Genomic DNA, 18183 nt, shown 5'->3' on the forward strand with positions numbered 1-18183 from the left:
CATTTAAAAAAGAATCTGAAGGTATAAGGAGTCCTAAATATGAACTCTTTGTATTTCAAAGGATCCTTAAAAAAAAAAAAGATGCTTGGTCACAGAACTCATTAAAATTGTTTAACACACAAGAAAAAAGAAAAGTTGTCCTCCAATTAAATTTCTTCTTTAACTAAAATTTTGTTAGTTTTTAATAACTAGTGAAATAATCGGAATTTTCTAAACTGTTTCCTATAATGCACAAAAAAAAAATGTATTTACAAGTATCTGTCCACAAAACATATTAAAGCTTCTCTCACACTAACCTCCCATTAGCTACAATGAAAGTGTCTGAAGCTTATATGAAGTGTTGTCCATATACTAGTAATTATTCAAAATTTTTAATACAGTCCTATAAAATATTTCAAATTTTAAAGTTAAGACTTATCCAACAAATAAATGAGTAGTCTTAAAATACCACAAGCATCAGCTGATTCAGAAACATTTTCATCTTGACTTATAGTACAGATGTACAAACCAAAGTAAATAATTATCCTTTCCTGACGAAGCTGAGAAAAAAAAAGGGGGGGGAGTTTATGCCTTTCACGAGAAGGGACAAAAAAGAATCACATAAGTATTAGCAAGAAGTGGAGCTGAAAGACATTAACTAAAATTAAATCTATTGAAACTGTGACAATTTTAAGAGAACTATTGCTGTATGCCATTACATAAAAGCAGTTTCCATAATTCTTATTTAATGACAGACTTTATTTCTGAGAGATCAAAGCCAGGAAACACAATTTATCCACTTCAAAAACAAAGTATCATTTAGAATGAAAATAAGTAACAAAAATTTTATTCTAATAGTCACTGTTTCCACTACATTACTATAAGCTGGAAAGAGCCACTAATATTTAAGTGTCTCCATAAATATCACTGATGCCCAGAGTAACAGAATTCAAAAATTCCATTCCAGAATGCAGACTTATTTTTAATTCTTTAATTAATTCTTAATTCTTTAAAAGTTATGTCTGTTCATCAAGCCAGAAATAAGCATTCATGATTAAAAGAGAAAGTTCATATCAAAGGTTGGCCAACGTTAACATTCACCTGTGACAACAAAGTTATTCTTAAACACTCTGCCTTAGAAGAAACATTGAAAAATAAAACTTCAAGTATTATACTGAATTAATCCATTTAACTATAGTAGAATGTTACCCTTTGGTCTAGGTGGCAATGGATCCTCATATAAAATCTTTTCAATTAGTTCAGCCAAGTTGTCTGAGAAGAATGGTGGTCTTCCTACAGACAAAAAAAAAAGTTTATTGACAGATCAACCAAACTTCAAAATGACTGTCAGGTGTAATGATGTATGATGAGCTCATTTTCCTAAGGAAACGTCAAAGGAAATAAACCTTCCGTCTGAGCTCCATTTACCAAGTTTGCTTGCCAATTTAAAGATAAAACCTCAGATACCAAGGACAGAATAGGCACCTAAGATGGCTTGACAGATAGCACCATTGTAGCTATGTGCAAATCAGCAATAAGGCAGAAATAGAAGGTGTACGCAGAAATCTCAACATCTGTATAGCTATGCTGATCCAACAAAGCAGCATATTGTCTAAGACTCCAGAAGACTGCATTATATTTCTCTTTTGTGCTGAAATTTCCCTTCCAGCTGCAGCCAATGCTAATGATCACTTTATCTGCAGGAAACCCAATGATTCTAGCCTTATACGAGTGAATCAGCTTTCTCTTTCAAAGATCAAATGAACGTACCCAGAGTTTAATGCTGAAGAGAGGAAAAACATAATGCCAGAATGTGAGTATGGTTATATTTTTAAATCATAATATTTAAGTACAGGTGGTTAACATATTCAGATACCAGTAAAAACAGTCATTCAACATTTACTTCAGTTTTGTTTATAAAGACCTCATTAAGAGCTTACATATAAAAAAAAGTAAATTTGGTATACTCTTCAACAAATCTTTAACACCTATCTCAAATTATCTGTCTTAACTTCCCTAGAAAGTCAACCAGAATTTACGTGGACACCAAAACCTATGTTCTCATTATCACAGATATTAAATAAATATACAAACTTACAACCTGAGAACATTTCATAAAGTAAACAGCCCAAGGACCACAGATCACTGGATTTGGAAAAGTCTTCTCCCCTTATTGCCTCTGGAGCTGTGTATAATGGAGAGCCTACAAAATACAATATGCACAATGCACTTTATTACTGATTCAGCATTTATCCTGTGCAACACTTTAAACTTTGTCTACACACTAAGTAAAGATATCCCTAACTCACTTAATGTAAGAAAAGCCAAAATACTGAAATAATTTCAACAGTAATACTTCCTCTCTGTATCTATACTGAATCAGGTAAGATTACAGAATCTATCCTATTGTTTATTTCACTTCCATTACCCAACTTGGTTTGTGCCATACTTTCCTAAAGCAATTAACATGAGGAGTGTTTTAACATATCTTGAGAGATTCAGAGCCAAGCAAACTGAGCAGATGGAAAGCCAATATAATTCTCATGTGAGTAACAAATAGAATTATGTTACTTCAGGTTCAAAAACAATAAATAAATAGAATTAAGGCATCTTAAGACAAACTTCCAAAGAATTAGAAAGTTCTGTTACAAAAATCAAAGTAGTTGTCAAGCTGGATCCTTGATCTAAACTAGTTATAGCTATTTCCAAACTGAAACAGTATGAAAATGCTACATTTCAAATTATAGCAGCTTATCTGCAAAATCCTAACTTGTCCTGACATTGAAACTACTGCCTATTTCTTTTTCTATCTACACAGTAACTAATTCCTCTAAGATCTCTACAAAAATTGCAAACTTGGCACAAATGTCTATTTCATAGTCCTTTAGAAAGCTTTTTGTTTGTTTGTTCCTTTGGTTCTTGGAGGGTTTTTGTTTTTGTTGACCTATCCTCTTAAAAAAAAAGTGAGGATAGGTCATAACCATATACCTTACGACAGCTGTTCTGAAAGGCAACAGGAAAAAGATTAGATCTGTATTTCTTCCGGAATAAAAATCTGTTGTTTGTCTTAGCACTTGCAGTATGAACTTTAGCAGGAGATAGCGAAGTATTAAAAAAAAAAAAAAAAAAAAAAAAAACACTGTTTGCAGAAAATATTGCTGAAAATTCCATTGTTCTTGATACCAGTAATTGCTATGACACATCATTACCTTGGAAAGAGAAGCCCAAGACATTCCAAGATAACGACTATTAAAAGATTTTGAATGTTAAAATCAAGATTCTGAATTTTTCATAATATATGATAAAAAAATAGCATTTGCAGCCTACTGCATTTGCATGGATCTGTCCATTGAAATAGAAGTACAATAACCCTTTTGTGCAAAAAAAAAATCACATGGACTTGGACCATTTATATCAAAAAGTACACTGAAAGTCTTATATCAGTATATCAATAAAATCATGAAAGACAATCTCTTAACTATTGCTAAATGCACACCTAAGAGCAGTGTAAAGTCTCCAATGGAAGAAGTAACAGTCTGTGTAATACTTGCTGAACTTTATGTATACATTTAACAAGAAGTTAACAAAATTCAGTCTTAGACCCTACGGAGCAAACCTGAAATGTATATTTTTAAAAATCCATAAATAATTCCTTAGCTCCAACTTTTGAGACAAAGTATCGTTAATTTCTAAAGCAACTTATCTTTGTTTTTTCATACTTGCAAAATCAATTACTTCCCTGTTCTTCAGTTACTGCTCTATAACTGGGGCACAAAACTTTAAGTATACTATGTCCTTTAATTCTGTTTTTCCTTTTTTTTTTTTTTTTTTTTGAATATGTACCCTATATCAACTAATAGAAATATAATTTCATGAATTAGGAAAGCCAGTTTGAATTTTAAATTCGAGAAATTCAATGTTATTTTCCTCATTCTTGAAATTCTATTATTTCACAGGTATTTCACAGTTTTACTTTTTCCATTACTAGGCAAATAGTAAGCAAATAGTAAAAAATAAGCCCCCTCAACAAACCCAAACCAAGAATTAATACTTTCATTTAATTAGCTACCTTGAACAATTTCAAATCTTATTCATATAACTCACTTTGGCTTGGGCTTTTGGTGGGACTCTCAATTCTTGAAATTTTGTTTTTTTCCTTTGTCAATGCAAAAATATCAAGAACATTTTAGAAGTTACTGAAAATTCACTCGTAATAGAATGTTTGTACATTAAACTGCATTGCTGAGATGTGATGTCAAGCTGCAGAAGGCAATTCAGAATAAGCCACCTCCAATTATATAGTTATGTTGAAATTACACTTATTTAACCTCTCATAACTAATCATCTGCACTTGAGCTTCAATTCAAAGATAATCTGAAGCCTATTTAGAACAAGTAAAGGTCAAGAATGACTATTTTATCATACATAAGACAGAAGTATACTTTTCCAGCTTTTAGCTAAATTTGTTTTTGTAAAACTCAGAATTTGGACCACATATTTGTTTCTTCTCTTCCTACTCACTTTCAAGTGCTGTTTCTTATTTTCTCCATGTTATGATCCCTCTAAACAGTATTACTCCAATAACAGTAAAAGCTTGCTTTTGAGCTTACTTAAAAAATTGTCTATACGTGGAATTTGTAAAACCTGCTTACAGAAAACTTACGGATCTTGTTTTCCATTGCCAGAACAAAGGCAAAACACATTAATCTTTACAAATAATCACATGACAGAAGGAAGGGTGTTTAACAACTTGACTATAATTGTACAAAGTTCTAACCGTTAATTATTCAGGTTCTCTAGAAATCTTGTAAGCTCCAAAAGAGCAATGAACAGCTATCATATTTCAAACTCTCCTCTCAAAATTGAAAAACAAACAAACAATCAAACAAACCACTTCAGTTTTAAGTAACTTTCAAATCTGTCCCCCTGGATTGAGCTAATTTTGGATAGTAAGAACATACATTATACCTCGGAATCTATTTTTCAGGTATCTCTGTGGAGTGCTTTCACTGACATCTCCTCCTCCTTCCTCAGATCCAACTAAAGCAAAAAATTCTTCCAAGTTTTCACCATCTGCCTTAGCCAAGCAAAAATTACTGAATTTCAGAGTGCCAGGTCCTTCCAGCAGGATCTAAAAGAATAGAGACAATCCAAATATGAGTATCAAATTTTAAAATTGATGACTGCTGAAATTTCCAGTACAAACTATACAAAAAAAGCAATCTGAAATCATCTAAGTATATAGAGAGATGATCACTGTCATATCTAAATACGCTGAAATGTTTCTTTTAAGTCCATACTAATTCCACCTTTTGTTTTTCTTCTGACCAAAAGTTATAGAAGAAGCTCACAATGGAGCACAGAGGTTTATTCATTACTAAATCTAAATGAACAGTGAGGTTACCAAAGGAAAGAAAAAGGAAAGTAGAAAGAAACATTGCTTCATTTGAAGAAAAGGCAAATAATAATAATTATTTCTAATTTTATTTGGCAGAAAATTCCAAAGATTTTGTCCAAGGCTCATACAGTTTCCTCTACATAGTCACTGTCTATTCTCACGGTAAAGAAAATTTCACAGTCCCAAAAACGCTCTCTGAAAGACGGCCCATTCAGGCAGATGGATCAAAAACAGTCTCATTTTGAATGAAAGAACAGTGTGCCAAAGGAGTACTTCACAGTTTCAGTCTTCTACAGAAAAATATAACCACATCTCCACTGTTTTGTTCACATACTTACTTCCTGCCCATCGACCTGTAAACTTTACATAAAATTCAGGGAGGAGGGCAACTTGATCACTTAAGGACTTATAATAAGGAAAGAACTACTGTTAAGCAAGAACTTGTGGTCATAGTTACATTCTGGTCACTACATAAATTAAAATAATAATAAAAAAACATAGCCAAAACTATACATAAATTCCACACATGTATATATATATAAAACCAGAAATACATAGGGATTTGTAATCTTGTCTTGCACAAGAGTAGGATGATAATTTAAATAATATGTGTGAATACCACAGGAGGTTATTTACAGGAAATTTAATTACCTTCACTCTCAAAATATTCTTCAAAACACTCTGCAATATGATAGATCAGGTACAAAAATAAAGTTATTTGCCCTAGGATTAAAAACTGAAATCCTTCATTAATTCATATCAGTATGCAAGTTCAGTACTCTACCTCAAAAAGAATCTATCACATTCTGTCAAACATATAACTAGGAAATAAATCAATTCAATGAAACTTTCAAGCTACAGACCTGTCTCTCACTATGTTCACATTTATTGGAAGCATATTGAGCTTTGCAATCTGAGCTAAGCCTTTCACCAATAGCACAATGGAAATATTTAAACGTTGATGACACAAATTAACAGGAGATGTCTGCTATAAATCATATTCTTGGTTACCTTTCCAGGTGTCAGTTCACAAAAAATAATTCCAAGATTGTGAATATGGTATAAACCAGTAATCAAATCAATACCAAATTCTCTCACTACATCTTCAGGTAGATGTTCATCTTGAGCAATAACCAGTTCTAGAGAACCACCTGAAATATGTTTACACATAGTCATCAACTGCACATAAAGAAGAGGCCACATAAATAATTCCCAAGGACATGATACAAGTTTTCAGAGACATCAAGCAGAAATCATTATCAGTAACTATTAAAAACAGTTCTTAGTCTTCAACTTCTTGAGACTACACAATATTTACAAGTTCTGAGATGTACAGAAATAATCTATTTCCAAGATTGTGACAACAACAATCTTAATTTTGACCACAATTACACTGAGTACATGACTTCAAATATATTTTAATAATGCTTAATTTTACAAAGAAAACAGAAGCAAAACAATTCAGAGAGTGCATCACGTAACTTTAGTGCCCTCAGGATTTATCAGCTTCCTTATCCAGACCACAACTGCATGAGTCAAAAGTAGGCTATCACCTTCCTATGAAGTCAGTGGAAAACTGTAATTCTATTCTGGGGCCAGAGGTTAACATCATCCAACAGATAGATTTTGTTTATTCTTCACATGTCTGTCCATTCCTCTCTTTCCCTATCTCAATTCTTGTATGTCTGTTTGCTTTAAACTTTTTTAAAACAACCCAGGACTAAACTTTCATTTTCTGGGTTTCTCATATAAAAGTTCAACAAGTTCTACGTCGAACTTCTTATCCCAACAGAGGTCTCTTCTCTATCATCCCAACATCCCCAGTTGCCTTCAAACCCTGCCTTTGTTTTTGATCAGATTACACCTACAAAGCTTTCCAAATCTCTCTTACATATGCTGGTCCTTCCCTGGGCTTCACATCTACTGTCTATGCTTCTACCTATTGATTGCTACAGTTCATCTGTCCTTGCAAAATGTATCTCCTTATCCAACCCCCAACACTTGCTTCCTCACATCCCACTCATTCTCAGGCATGTCGTGGGACTCATCCTGTTTCAGTCACTGCTGTCCTGACTGTTCAAAGAACTTGAACTTCTCAACCCATTTTCTACAAGCTTGTTGCTCCATCAGTATTTCTCTTCCCTTTCCCAATCTCCTGTCCTAAAGTTCGCATTCCCATCACCCCCAAACCCTGTTCCTCATCCTCACTCATCCTTTCACTACTCCTCCACCTAGTCTGTTTCCCTGAGACCCCAGTTTGCATTTCCTGAATTATCTATGGGCTTCCTGGGTTATTTATTATTTATATCTTAGCCAAATTTTACAGCTTCTTACAAGGACAACACAAAGTTTAAGACCTTGAATGAAAGCACGGTATCAGGAAGTTTTGCATAGGATCTTTTACTTCAATCACATAATAGAGCTTCCTCACTGCTGAATCTTAACATTTTATTCAACACTGCTGAATCTTAACATTGTATTTCCAGGTCTCTCTCATGTTGTTCAGTAAATCAGTCATTCCTCTAAAACCCACCCCATGCTAAATAACTAAGCCTTAGTAAAGAATTTTCCATCTTGTGGAAGTACCAATTTTTTAAAAAAATGTATTTTAGAAGACTGCATGTAAAATAATCCCATAATATGCCAAAATACACAGAAACAAAAGTGGTTAAACTAGCAAAACAAAAGTATACTATATCTGATAAAAGAAACACACTTTTGTCACCTTAAGACAAGTAAGAGATATCCTCCACATAAATGATGGAATGCATTTTTCACATTTCAAAAGCAATTTTCAAGCCGCTACAAACTTAGCAAGAAATCCATGGCTTATTCTATTTAAGTATGCTAGCTTCGTAACATCAGAACATGTTGGAAAAATGCTTCCAGAAGCACAAACATTTTTTGTATACTACAGAGAACACCAAATATCTAATCATTAACTTATCTACCCTTCTCAAAGATCTAAGTGCTCATTCAATGAATTCTTAGCTTTTCAGCTAATCTTACCTGTGCATAGCTCCACTACAAGCCAGAGATGGTTGCTTGTTTCATACCATTCATAAAAAGTCACTATATTCTTATGTTTGATTTCATGAGTTAGACGAACCTAGAACAAAGTTCTTAATGTAGTAAATTGGGAAAAAACAAAAAAAAAAAAACAGAAAATGGACATATATTTGAAATTGGGGGAGGAGGGAAATGACAATACATCATTCTGTATCAACTGCTTATTCTCTTACCTTTTTCCATGCACTAAAAAGGTAATGATGATCCTCTAACATGTAAATAGAGGAACAGTAACTTTCCCCAAAGACCTTGCCCAACTAACCCACTTCAAACTTATAGGAAAGTTCTCCAACCACTCAAATACAGACATTATAGAATTATAAGCACTACTTAACCTTTCTGTATCACTAAAATAGTAACACCGTAAATTGAAATTTGGCATCAAACTTGCATTCCTACATTCCTTTTCAGTGAGAAGACAAGTGTGAGACAATACAATGAGTACAGTAAGAGCTGGAGAAATTTTCTCTTCATTCTTAACCTTATCAGGCAAAAGTAATCACTAATGGTCTCTGGCTATCATACTCAGAGTATGGGTATTTCTGCAGAAATAATACAAGATAAATAAACAGCATCTGTGTCTTGTCAGAGTGGTAACAGGAGGTCTGACAGTTTTCTACAAGGAATGTAGAGTAATAAAGCTGAAATTTACAAAATCTAAGTAGTTTATGGTAGAAAAGTTTCCTGTGCTCCAAAGAACAAAATGTTTAATTTGAATAAATCCATAATCACCCAGTATCATTGAAATAATGGGAAGGAATATTAAACAAAATGTATCTACTGGAAAAAAATATTTGAAATTTTGAAATGTTTAACTATACCAACTATAGTTTATTTCTCAGGAAGTGCTACAGGTTTAAAACTTTGCCAAATTTTTACAAATCAAAACTGATTTACCTTAAATGCTATTTCTTCAACAAAAATAATTTCTTTTTGGTATGCATGAAAGCTACTCCTATGACAAGATCTACACAACAGAGAACAAATTAAAGCAACCATTACATGAACATAATTATTTATAACAGGTTCTCTGACAGCTTCTCTGACAAACAGTACGCTTGTCAATGAATGCATTTAGGCCTGATGTAAACATCAGTAAAACCACCTGAGATACAGAAATAAAAACATTAAAAATAAAACCCTCCATTTTAATCTTGGCATTCAAAAGCTTAAGAAGCTGATATAAATGATGACAAATCCATATGAAGAAGTACTTGCTAGTTTTTTTACTGCTATCTGTCCAGGATTTGGAATTTTTTCCCCCAAATGTAGCAGCAAAACATTTCTTACCCAGTTTGTTATTTCAGCTCTTTTGCATTTATCAGTGCAAAGAATGGCAACAAAATTAATGGTGCCTTTTCTTCTTCCTTTATAAACAACTGTCTTGCTTCCTCTTCCTATCTCTTCATAAAGAATAAAATTCTCCATATCAAGAGTGCTTTCCTGGCAACAGTTTGGAAATGTGCTGCTAGATCTAAAGCAGAAAAGAAGAGAGAGAGGAAAAGCATTTAAATTTAATAACCATTAGCAGGTAGTATGTTCCCTTCCAGCTCTTAAAACAGGGATTATAGACTTCCAGCAAGATCAAACATAATTGCTTGACAGAAGGCCACCTCCTAAGAAATCTGATACAAATTTTGAATAGATTATAGTATTTTCAACTTCAAACTGCTTAGTATATTCCAAAAGTTACAGCTGAGCCAGTAATTACAGAGAAGGTGTCAAGGGAACGGGGACAAACTCTTTTCAATTGTCCCATGTGACAGGAGAAGAGGCAATGGGCAAAAACTGAACCACAGGAAGTTCTGCCTGAATGTGAGCAGGAACTTCTTCACTGTGAGAGTGACAGAGCACTGGCACAGGTTGCCCAGAGACATTGTGGAGTCTCCTTCTCTGGAGATACTCAAAGCCCGCCTGGATGCGACCCTGTCTAACATGCTCTAGGTGACCCCGCTTGAGCAGGGATGTTGGACTAGATGATCTACAGAGGTCCCTTCCAGCCTTACCAATTCTATGATTGTAAATATTTTATCTCTAAATAAAAATCATACTACCAAATTTAAATTTGTTTGTTCTACATAAAACTCCCATCCAAATGAAAATGTTTTGAATTTAAAGATTTGTCAAAAAAGATTGCTATTTCTGCCAAGGACATTTCAGGCAAGCATGTCTCTGCAACTCTGCAATAACTGATTTAATCAACAAAAGTGAAATACATAGAGCTTTGTGAAAAATCAGTATTCTTACCAATACTAACTTCAGCATAACTTTTTCAGTTATAGGACTTAATGTTAAAGATTCTCCCTAGAAACTATTTCTTGCAAATAAAAACTATGTAGTACTGTTGGCCAGTGTTGCTTTGTAGGAGTCAGAGAATTCCATAAAAAAGTATAGTTTATTTCTGTAACTACCATTCTTCTATCTGTAAAATTGTATATGCTTCAATTTATGTACTGAAACAAATGAAACATTTGTCATCTGTTGCAAATCCAGGCATTTTTACATTTAACTGATTACATATTTTTCAGAAAAGTCTGGTTTGTTCTTTTGTTACATAATTATTTTTTCCTGGGAATATTTTGAACAATGGAGAATCAATTAAAATATTGCAGCAACTGTAATACATGAACTAAGAGCTCCGTATCAGCTCTCTATTCTGCTTCTAGCCTATTCCACTGGGTTAAGAGCAGCACGATACAGAATCCCAACATCAGTGTATTTCAGAAATAAGATATATTGCTACTAACTCCCCCACAGATTCCTTGTACTACATTCTTCCAGCTTAAGGCTGACTTCATACATTTTGTTCACAAAACTGTTGTTTGTTCTCCACCCCGCCCCCAACAAGACCGATTTGCAATACAGCTATCTTACAACTGCAGAAAAACAGCATAAAGAAGATGGCAATGCAGCAACAAATACAATCAGTAAGGTTGGAGAGCAAAGGCTGTTTAAGCACTATTACCATTAAATATCTAATCCAATAAAAGGACTCAATTTCACTTCAACTCTTTCCTGAGACACCAAGGTCCCAGAGTGATAGACAAATCCTAAAAAGGAGACTAGAGAATTCCCAAGTTCTCAGACAAGACTTCAAGCGAAAAGAAGTGTTGGGCACCATTAGGAAACGTACTGAGAACAAGTCAGGAGATGTCATTTTGCTACTACAGAAAAACATTGCTGTGCCCACATCTCACAAACTGCATTCTGCTCTTCACATCTCAAGAACAAAATGGAGCTAGAAAAGGTACAGGAAAGAATAACAACTGATATGATCAAAGATATGGATAACTGCCTCACACGGAGAGACTTAAAAGGCTGGAAAACTCATATTTAAAAGGAAAGCTGAGGTTTAGAAAATCAATGGTGACAAATAAGATGAATGCAGAACTGCTTTTCATCAAATGCCACAAAACTAGACCTAGAGAGTGTTTACTAAAACAAATACAAGATTGATTCAAAACTGGTAAAAGAAAATACTTGTTTACATAGGATGTAATGAACTTCTGGAATTTCATTTCATCTACCACTAACTGAACGGCAAGATACGGCAAGATTCAGCCAGTATAAGATAGGAAGGAAAATACTTTTTCTTCAATTATCAATGAGAACAAGGCAATTATGGAAGAAATAGTTTGTCAAACATTCAAAATAAGGTACAAAGATACAGTATTAGAACAGAAGGGTTCTCCACTTCCCTATCTCTGTTCTCTAATTCTGGTAACTATTGCATAATTATGTTATTTCTCTGGACAATATTAAAAAAAAATCAAAAAAAATCATCATCCTCTATTACAGAAAAATTAGAGAACAGGGATGCCACAGAAACACATCCAACCAAAGAAGCTGCCAACCCACACCTCACCCTCATAATTTACACAGCCATAGCCCCTTCCTTGCAATTCTTTCTCAAGAATTCTTCAAAACTGTCTTGCATATTTGATCAAAGGACCGAAGCATATGCAGTTAAATGGATGGAAGACACCACATGTTGGTGTATGAAAGGCAGTGTTATCCATTCACATGACAAACCATACAAACATACGCTAGGCTTCACAACAGGAACAGATACATCTGGTTATCCAACAACAGCAAGACCAGTGAGGTGCAAATGCATCCTGGTACATGGCGGTCACGGTCACAGGACAGGGAGGCCTTCATTGCTGCCTCGTGCTAGGCAGAATCTGCAAATAAAGTCCTGCTCTGAGCAGCAGCTGCGGGGTCTGAAACCTCCTGCCACTAAAGCTCACTCAAAAGATGCCAATTCGGAAGGCCCGGGGCACCGCGCTGCAACCGCTCCGACCCAACGGCCTCGAGGTTCCCCCCTGAGGCATGCCGTGCGGCACGCCATCCCCCCGCGGCACGGCTCTCCAGCCCCGCAGCGGCCCTTGCCGTGCCCCACACCGGGCCCGCCTGCCCTCTAACCTGCGGGCTGCGGCGTGCGCCCGCGGAGGGGCGGAGCCAGGCGCGCCAGGACCGTTAGGCGCGCGGGGGGGAGGGGGAGGGGCGGCGGCCGTACCTAGGCAGCCAGCAAGGAGGCAGCACGGCTACCGCCGCGGCGCCGCCATCAACCGAAATCCACAGAGCCCCGCCCCCGGGACGGAATCTCCCATGCTGCAGCGCGGGGGAGAAGGGACCTGGATGTATACGAAGGGGAAATTTGCGCCTAAACACCAGAAAACACAGCCAGTGAGAGTGGCGACATGACAAAAGCCAGATAAAATCGGGGACCTGCTTTTTGTCCTTATTTTAGCAGGAAGACTCCGCCAAGGACCACGCGGGACTGCCGCCTCACTCCCCGACCACCGTTCGCGTGGTCGCCACCTCGCCCCGTATCCAGGATACAGAGCCCGACGCCGGAAACAGAGTGGAGCCGCGATTGGTCGAGGAAGGGTTACGTCAGAGCGGGTTCACTGCCCCGCGTGCCCGGTTTGCGGGGTGCGGGGGAGTTCCCGGATGCTGCGGGGTTCGACCTCGGAGAGAGGGGGCGGTGCCTCTCCGCGGCGCGGGGAGAGCGCCGCGGCGGGGAGCTGGCGGCGGGGGGAGGGGCCTGGGGCGAGCACGTGCCTGACGGGGCGGGGCATGGGGACGGGGGCAGTTGCCTTGTTGCCAGGCAACCGCCGCTCTTGGGTTAGCGGACGGGAGGGCGAGGCCGCGCGGGCGGGGGGGGTGGGTGAACGCAGCCGAGGGCGACCGCGAGGTGCCCAAGTGCTTTGCGGGGGGGGCAGTTTGGGGTTTTCATTGGAAACATATTACACGATTATAGGGTATTGAACCTGCTTAGTTCCAGCAAACGTCAAAACAGTGCATTTGGTTATGACGCTTTTAAGGCGATTCGTAAGCACCTAATTGGTGAACGGTTTGTTGTGACAAAATTTAGCCCTTAGAGCAAGTGTTTTCCATTTTTAGTAGTAAAATTGCGTTTTATTATTATTTTTCATCTGAAGGTGGTTTAGTATTGGTTTTTTTCTTTATTTTTTGTAACAAGGCCTCTAAAAGGCCAAACAAGTGACCTTACTTTAACAACTTCGGGCATGTCTTTCTAAGGAAAGTTTTAAATAATTATGTCAATTGTTCCACCTTCTCTTTGCCCTCCTAACAGCTTCTGAACTCATTGAGCCATTTCAATCAGATTTGATAAAGGAAGGAAGGATCCTAACAGGAAGGATTCAGTGTTTATTTATGCTGCATGATAAGAGATGGTCAGATACTGCGCCTCCCACACACACACTGTGGAAAAGATTTCAGCATGAACTTAGCCCCTGTTCCCCTCTTAAATACTTTTTTTAAAAAAAGGAAAAAAAAGCTACCTGGGAGAGGGATGTTAGAAAACTGTCAACTGCAATAAATTCTTCAGCTTTGTTACATACCTTTAACTTAGCATATGCTGTAGCCACAGAGCAGAAATCTAGAGGTAATCAGGCTTTCTTAGTTACACAGCTCAGCAAATCACCATTTTGTGACAGTTCAAGTGCAGAAGGGTTTGGTAGAGAGTTAAAAGGAATTGGTAAGGGTTCTGTGCCGAACACAGACTTAACTTTTGCTCTTTTGTTGAAAGTCCATATTGAATTGCCTGGGTTCATAAGCAATGGAAAATACCATATGTATTAATATCTTCAGTTTCTGTCCTATTTTGCCACATGTGTTTTCAACTGTTACAGAGTTGATGTGTAATTACTAACAAAGTTGTGGCTTTGAAACTGCACAAGCAAAATAATTTGCGTATTTCTTTGTGTTAACAAAATGCATAGTTGACTAGATATAAATAAACTGAATATATAAGCAGGTGTCACCTAGTTTCTTTTAGTCAACACAAGAAAAGTATGCTTTGAAGGGGGATTTATTTATATTATTAATATTTGTCTTTTATTTTTATCTCTGATAAAGTTGACTAATACAAAGAAGAAAGAATAGAATATTAGTTATATTAGTTTAAGTTAAGTTTTGACATCAATTTGATGGCAGAACTTAGAAATGTCAATTTGCTTCTCCCTCTCCAAGAAGGCAAGACTAAACCATAATAACCGCCAAGGTACAGCCTTTGCTTCAGATTCTAGTGTTTTGTCCTATGTACAGCTTTTGGTTGAACTAGTTCTGAGGATTTTTTTAATGTTATATATTGCATAGTGCTGTGTTCTGGGGAAGTGTTTAAGTATAATAAAATATCTGTGAAAGGGATAAACATCCCATTTCTTGTGAGGAGGGTGGTATGAACTTTAACAAAGTAGCTATAGCAATACAAAGTATAGGCAGAGAAACACATGGGAAAACCACTTTGATATCAAACAAGACAGATTCATAGCCTTTCAAAATAAATGTCTTCATAATGAATTTTTACTTCTCTTTTTCCAGTTCCTTTTAGTTATGAACTACGGCACTCTATTGTTGTTGTTCATACACACTTCATTACAAGTGTCTGTATCTTTCTCAGCAACTGGATGCATAATTTCAGTACACTCCAGATGGGGATTTCTACCCGTTGCTTCAGTATAAGAATCAGAATTGCAATTCTGGGAGACCCTTAACCTTGTTATAATAAGCTTGGCCTTTTTTCTTACTGTTTTTTGTATGTTATTCCTTCCACTGCCAGTTACTGAACGTGACTTCAAGCATTGTACCCAACTACTGTAAACTTTTCTGTGGGAATATTTTCAACATTCAGGAATGGAATGCTAAATAGTCTCTTTGCTATTCGCTACTTTTTAATACTCTTGGCAATTTCTACAGCAAACTCAGCTTTACTATTTTTCTGGCTATCATATGGGATGATCAGATGTAATGAAATTTGAGTTCTCAAATAAACATATGACTAAAGTAAACTGGGATCTCATGATTGAAACCACAGTTCACAATTGCTAAGACTTCATGGCTCAAACTGCAGCAAGTACTGTGGAAGGCTGTGACATTTTATCTGATTCCCAGAAGTCTGACTAATAGACTAAAATATTAAGGTATGTTTCAATGTTCCTTTTCCTTTGGTAGAAGGTCTGTTCTGTAGTTCACTCTAATGCCTGTTGAAGATGCTACACACTTTTGTCTTTTTTTGCCATGTGTCCTGGATTTCATCCCAGCTGTCACGATTACTCACGCCCTATCCCATCTTGCTAGTACATGGTGTATCTTGCTTTCTTAGCACTGACCCCCATTCTCAAGAGAGTTTCTATTCTCAGCGTTTCTGGTTATTATGATTCAGTTGCCTTTACACAATACTATTTTTATTTTCCATTAGTCTTGATAGTTCTGTCATTCTTGAGAAGTAAACAGGGCCACTCTTCCTGTCTTTGACCATATTGGCAGAACGATAGACAAGCACATGAACACATCTTTATCTTGTCTTTTTTATTCTCATATTTTTCCAGTGCTTTCTTGAAACTAGCATATAGTTTCCTTGTTTGAGTAAAAATTTGTGTAGCTTTTTATTTTCTGTATTTCTGTGATAACATTAAGGTTCTCATATCATGATTTAGTCATCTCGCTTTGCCAGTACACGGATACTCTGGATAAGAAGTCAGCTCTATTCACTGGCCCTTCCCTGAAGTTGTTAAATAAATTGAAATGTTACAGTTTCAGTGTCATATGCTGCTGATATTTGGGAATAGCAATGATTTTTCAAGTTCTTTTGGTAGCTTCTGAGATTTTTCTGTTTGGAAGTTTGTTTTCTCAATCTCAGTTTGAAATTTTCACAGTGGAAACACTACTGCAAAACAATCCAGTGTGTTTGTGTTGGTGAGGAGGCAAAAACCGGTAGTGTTCTCTTTTATAAGAGCAGTACTCCAAATCTTCCCTCACTAGATTAACCTGTAAGATCACCAATACTGCATGTACAGCATGCTTGTGTTCTGTCTTTCTCCACTATGGTCTCAATACTTTGCGTACCTTCAAGGTTGGAAAGAGATGTGGTAATATAATTTGCAGATTTTAATATTCTTTGAGTTAATACCTTTAAAGTTTTGCATATTGCAGACTACTTTTACCTTTCTATAATTACTCAGTTTCCTTGGGAGGTCAGCAACTGGTCTGCATATGATACTGAAATCAAAAATAACTTCATCTTTTTTGTATTTCATTTTATCTACTAATGAGTTAATTTTAATGAATACCACAGTTTCTACCAGACATTCCTGAGATCTGCATTCCTGAGTATCATCAGCTATGATGGGGACTTGTGAGGCTGGCTGGCAGAGCTGATACTCTCCTGCTTTGAGTCTCACTACTAACAGCATTCTCAGCACCTAAATGTACCTGCTGGTTTCCAAAATCTGATGAATTGGCTTCTTTCTTATCCAGAAAGGCTGGATAGGCCTTGTCAAAATCTTGTAATCACAGAACACAAAATGGTTTCACTCAGAGTAACAATTCTTCAAATATTCATTCAGAGTAACAGTTCTTCAAATATAGATAGCTTTTTCAATTACCATCTTGCTGCTTATGTAATTTGTAGATTATGCAAAATTGTTAGTGATGCTTTCTTTTTGTATGTATTTCAGTGTTTAAATTATTCCTTATCCTAATGCAACAGACACTCTGCAAAGCAGATGCTGTGCTGGCTGAATTACTTTTATCTGTTCTAGCTATAATATCTTTGGAGGACATCCCATTTTCTTCAAATACACATAATGGTTTGAACTCATCCAAAAAATATATAGAGTCAGATGCTTTATTACTGAGTTTGCATTTCCATTTTTTTTTCAGCAGAAAGCAATAGCTTTTATGTTGCATTCTCTGAAGATTCAGCCTGTATACTCAGGATAGCCTTTGTATCCTGTTTAGAACTTACATTTTAAGGTATTATCATTATTCCACAGTGTAATTTTCATTTGACCTCTCTTGATTGCATTTTTTTTCCTTTTCCAAATGCTCTGATTTTGTGATCATGTAGTTAATTTGCTCTTTGTTTGTGTACTTGTCTTCACTTCTAATGCTAATCTGAAGTTACAAACTCTTTATTCTAACTTGCATTTCATTAATGTCAAATATGTGCAAAACCCCATCCTCTGAGTCACTATTTGTGTTCTCATTGTGGTGGATTTTTTCTGTTTTTTTTTTTTTTTTTTTTTTTTTTTTTTTCCCCCAAATTGTAGCCTTTGGAATAGTCCTTTCTCATGTCACAGTTATAATATACGATCATTTTATGCAGGACATTTTTAAAAATGAGTTTTCTCCTTAAGACCTTTCTATCTTCCACTAATTTTATTTGTCTCCATTGTTTTGTCATAATGTTTTAGCTTGTGCATAAA

General features: G+C 36.2%; 1 protein-coding gene across 1 annotated transcript in view; it reads right to left on the minus strand.

Moving 5' to 3' along the window:
• Positions 1-9874, minus strand: part of ULK4 (unc-51 like kinase 4) — a 233585-nt gene extending 223711 nt beyond the window's left edge. The window contains exons 1-6 of the mRNA XM_062569461.1: positions 9737-9874; positions 8387-8486; positions 6389-6528; positions 4948-5110; positions 2081-2182; positions 1189-1272 (exon numbers count right to left, since the gene is read on the minus strand). Coding sequence (XP_062425445.1) covers positions 1189-1272; positions 2081-2182; positions 4948-5110; positions 6389-6528; positions 8387-8486; positions 9737-9874 — 727 coding nt within the window. The remainder of the gene's footprint in view (positions 1-1188; positions 1273-2080; positions 2183-4947; positions 5111-6388; positions 6529-8386; positions 8487-9736) is intronic.
• Positions 9875-18183: the final 8309 nt, after the last annotated feature.

Source organism: Rhea pennata, chromosome 2, assembly GCF_028389875.1.
Source record: "Rhea pennata isolate bPtePen1 chromosome 2, bPtePen1.pri, whole genome shotgun sequence".
In the NCBI taxonomy this organism is placed as follows: domain Eukaryota; kingdom Metazoa; phylum Chordata; class Aves; order Rheiformes; family Rheidae; genus Rhea; species Rhea pennata.